The sequence below is a fragment of the Aureococcus anophagefferens genome (genome assembly GCF_000186865.1).
Source record: "Aureococcus anophagefferens unplaced genomic scaffold AURANscaffold_140, whole genome shotgun sequence".
NCBI lineage: Eukaryota > Pelagophyceae > Pelagomonadales > Pelagomonadaceae > Aureococcus > Aureococcus anophagefferens.
In genome coordinates, this window is record NW_008705688.1 from 1 (window position 1) to 2216 (window position 2216).

A 2216-nucleotide genomic window follows, 5' to 3' on the forward strand; every position below is an offset into this window, starting at 1 on the left:
AAATTAGCCGAAACGAGTGGAAACCGGCCGAGAGAGGAGCCTTTGAAGTTGGGAATTTCGCACTCTTGTCCTGCCCAGGCCGCGGGCCTGACGATGGGCGTCGTGAGCCTCGACGCGACGGAGCTGCGCATCATGCTGCGCACGGCGTCGCCGAGCGAGCGGCGCCACGCCGCCGTGCTGCTCCCGCTGGTCGAGCGCGAGCCGCACCACCAGGTGCTCGTGACGCTGCTGCTGGTGAACTCGTTCGCGAACGAGGCGCTGCCGCTCTTCCTGGACGCGATCGCGCCGAGCTGGGCGGCGATCCTGTTCTCGGTGGTCGCCGTGCTCTTCTTCGGCGAGATCATCCCCTCGGCCTTCTTCACGGGGCCGTCGAAGTACCGCATCGCCGCGCGGCTCGCGCCCGTGGTCAACGTCGCCCTCGCGGCGCTGTCGCCGATCGCGCTGCCGCTCGCCAAGGTCCTCGACCGCGTCGTGCCCCACGAGGCGTCCTACACCTCCGGCGACGAGATGGTGGCCCTCGTCGAGGTCGAGCGCGAGCTCGCGACGACGCACGGCCACGCGCTGCCCTTCTCCGAGGACGAGGCGGACCTCGTCCGCGGCGCGATGGCGCTCTCGAAGACGTCCGTCGGCGACGTCATGGTGTCGGCGCGCGAGGTCTTCTCCCTGCCCCGCGACTCGACGGCGGGCGCGGCGACGCTCGACGCGCTGCGCGCGCGCAGCGTCTCGCGCGTGCCGCTCTACGCGCGCGGCGACCCGCGCGACGGCGCGGAGTACCTCCTCGTGCGCGAGCTCGTCGGCGTCGCCGCGAGCGACGCGGTGCGATTGGTCGACCTGCCGGGCGCGGTCTTCCCCGCGCTCTGGGCGGGCCGGGACCAGAGCCTCTTCGACCTGCTCAACGAGTTCCAGACGGGCGCGTCGCACATGGCCTTCGTGTCCGAGGACCCCGCGGCGAGCCGCGCGCGCGTCGCCGCCGGCGAGCCCCTCGAGGGCGCCGCGCGGCTCGTGGGCATCATCACGCTCGAGGACATCTGCGAGGAGATCCTGACGGAGGAGATCTACGACGAGACGGACCGCCAGGCCGCGGCGAAGAAGATCTCGGCCTTTTTCGCACGCAGGCTCGAGGGCGCCGCGGCGGCGGCGCCGCCGCCGAGCCCGCGGCCGCCCGCGCGCTCGCCGTCGGCGCCCATCGGCGCGCTGTCGTTCATGGCCAAGGGCGCGCAGGCGCGCCGGCGCCTGCACCGGTCCGCGAGCAACCCCGCGCCGCCGCCGGAGCAGTCCCGGCGGGGCCGCTCGGCCACGGCGCCGACGGTGACGTCGCCCCTCGTCGAGGCGAGCACGTGGCCGCCGCCCGGCGGCGCGACGAGCGTCGCGCCGGCGCCGCCGCTCGACCCCTGATTTTCTACGCTTGTGTTAGCTTCGGCTGGCCTACATCTTGATGCCGAGCTTCTTGGCCCACTTGGCGAGATAGTGCATGGCCATGATGGGCGGGTTGAACAGGGGGATCTTCTTGCGCGCGCCGAGGAGCGTGTAGAGGCAGATGAAGCCCGACGGCGGGTCGACGTGCGTCGTGTTCGCGCCCTCCGTGGCCTCGACGGAGTGCCAGACGGCCTTCTTGATCTTCTTGCCGTCGTAGGTGAACTCGATCGTCGCCGTCTCCTTGGGGTAGACGGCCTCGAAGCCGTCGCGGATCGCCGCGGGCGCGTCCGCGAGCTTGACCTCGGGCCAGGGGCCGAAGGCCGCGAGGTCCGCCTTCATGGCGCCGGAGAGCTGCTGCGTCGTCACCTCCGCCGTGCCGTCGTCGTTGAAGCCCAGGACCTCCGTCTTCATCGCCCATTCGGGGAACGCGGTCGCGAACGCGCCGATCGTCGCGACGAACTCGTCGACGGCGATCGGCGGCGCGCCGGGCGGCTGGTACGTCGCGTCGTCCGTCGAGATGCGGACGAGGATCTCGGGCTCGGGCCAGCACCGCGTCATCTTGGGCACGGGCTCCTGCTTCTCCGCCTCGAGGGGCATCGTCGACTTCGTCGGGGAGAACATGGTTCTGATCCTGCGACGCGGGGGACTCTTTGACGGCGCGCCTCCCGGGGGCGCGCGTGGACTTATCGGGGTCGGCGTGGAGGCGCGCCCGCGCGGCGCACCTCGTGGATATTGTGCCCGCGGTCGCTGTGGCGCGTTCGGCGAGCGTCCTGAGAAAGTCTCGTTGCCTTCCTTGGGTT

General features: G+C 71.7%; 1 protein-coding gene across 1 annotated transcript in view; it reads right to left on the minus strand.

Annotated features, from left to right (window-relative positions):
* Positions 1-1399: 1399 nt before the first annotated feature.
* The window catches only part of AURANDRAFT_72810 (expressed protein), a gene marked incomplete at both ends in the record, with an annotated part of 3223 nt that continues 2406 nt past the window's right edge, over positions 1400-2216 (minus strand). Inside the window, one exon of the mRNA XM_009044118.1 lies at positions 1400-2047. Within this exon, the coding sequence (XP_009042366.1) occupies positions 1426-2047 (622 nt within the window). The remainder of the gene's footprint in view (positions 2048-2216) is intronic.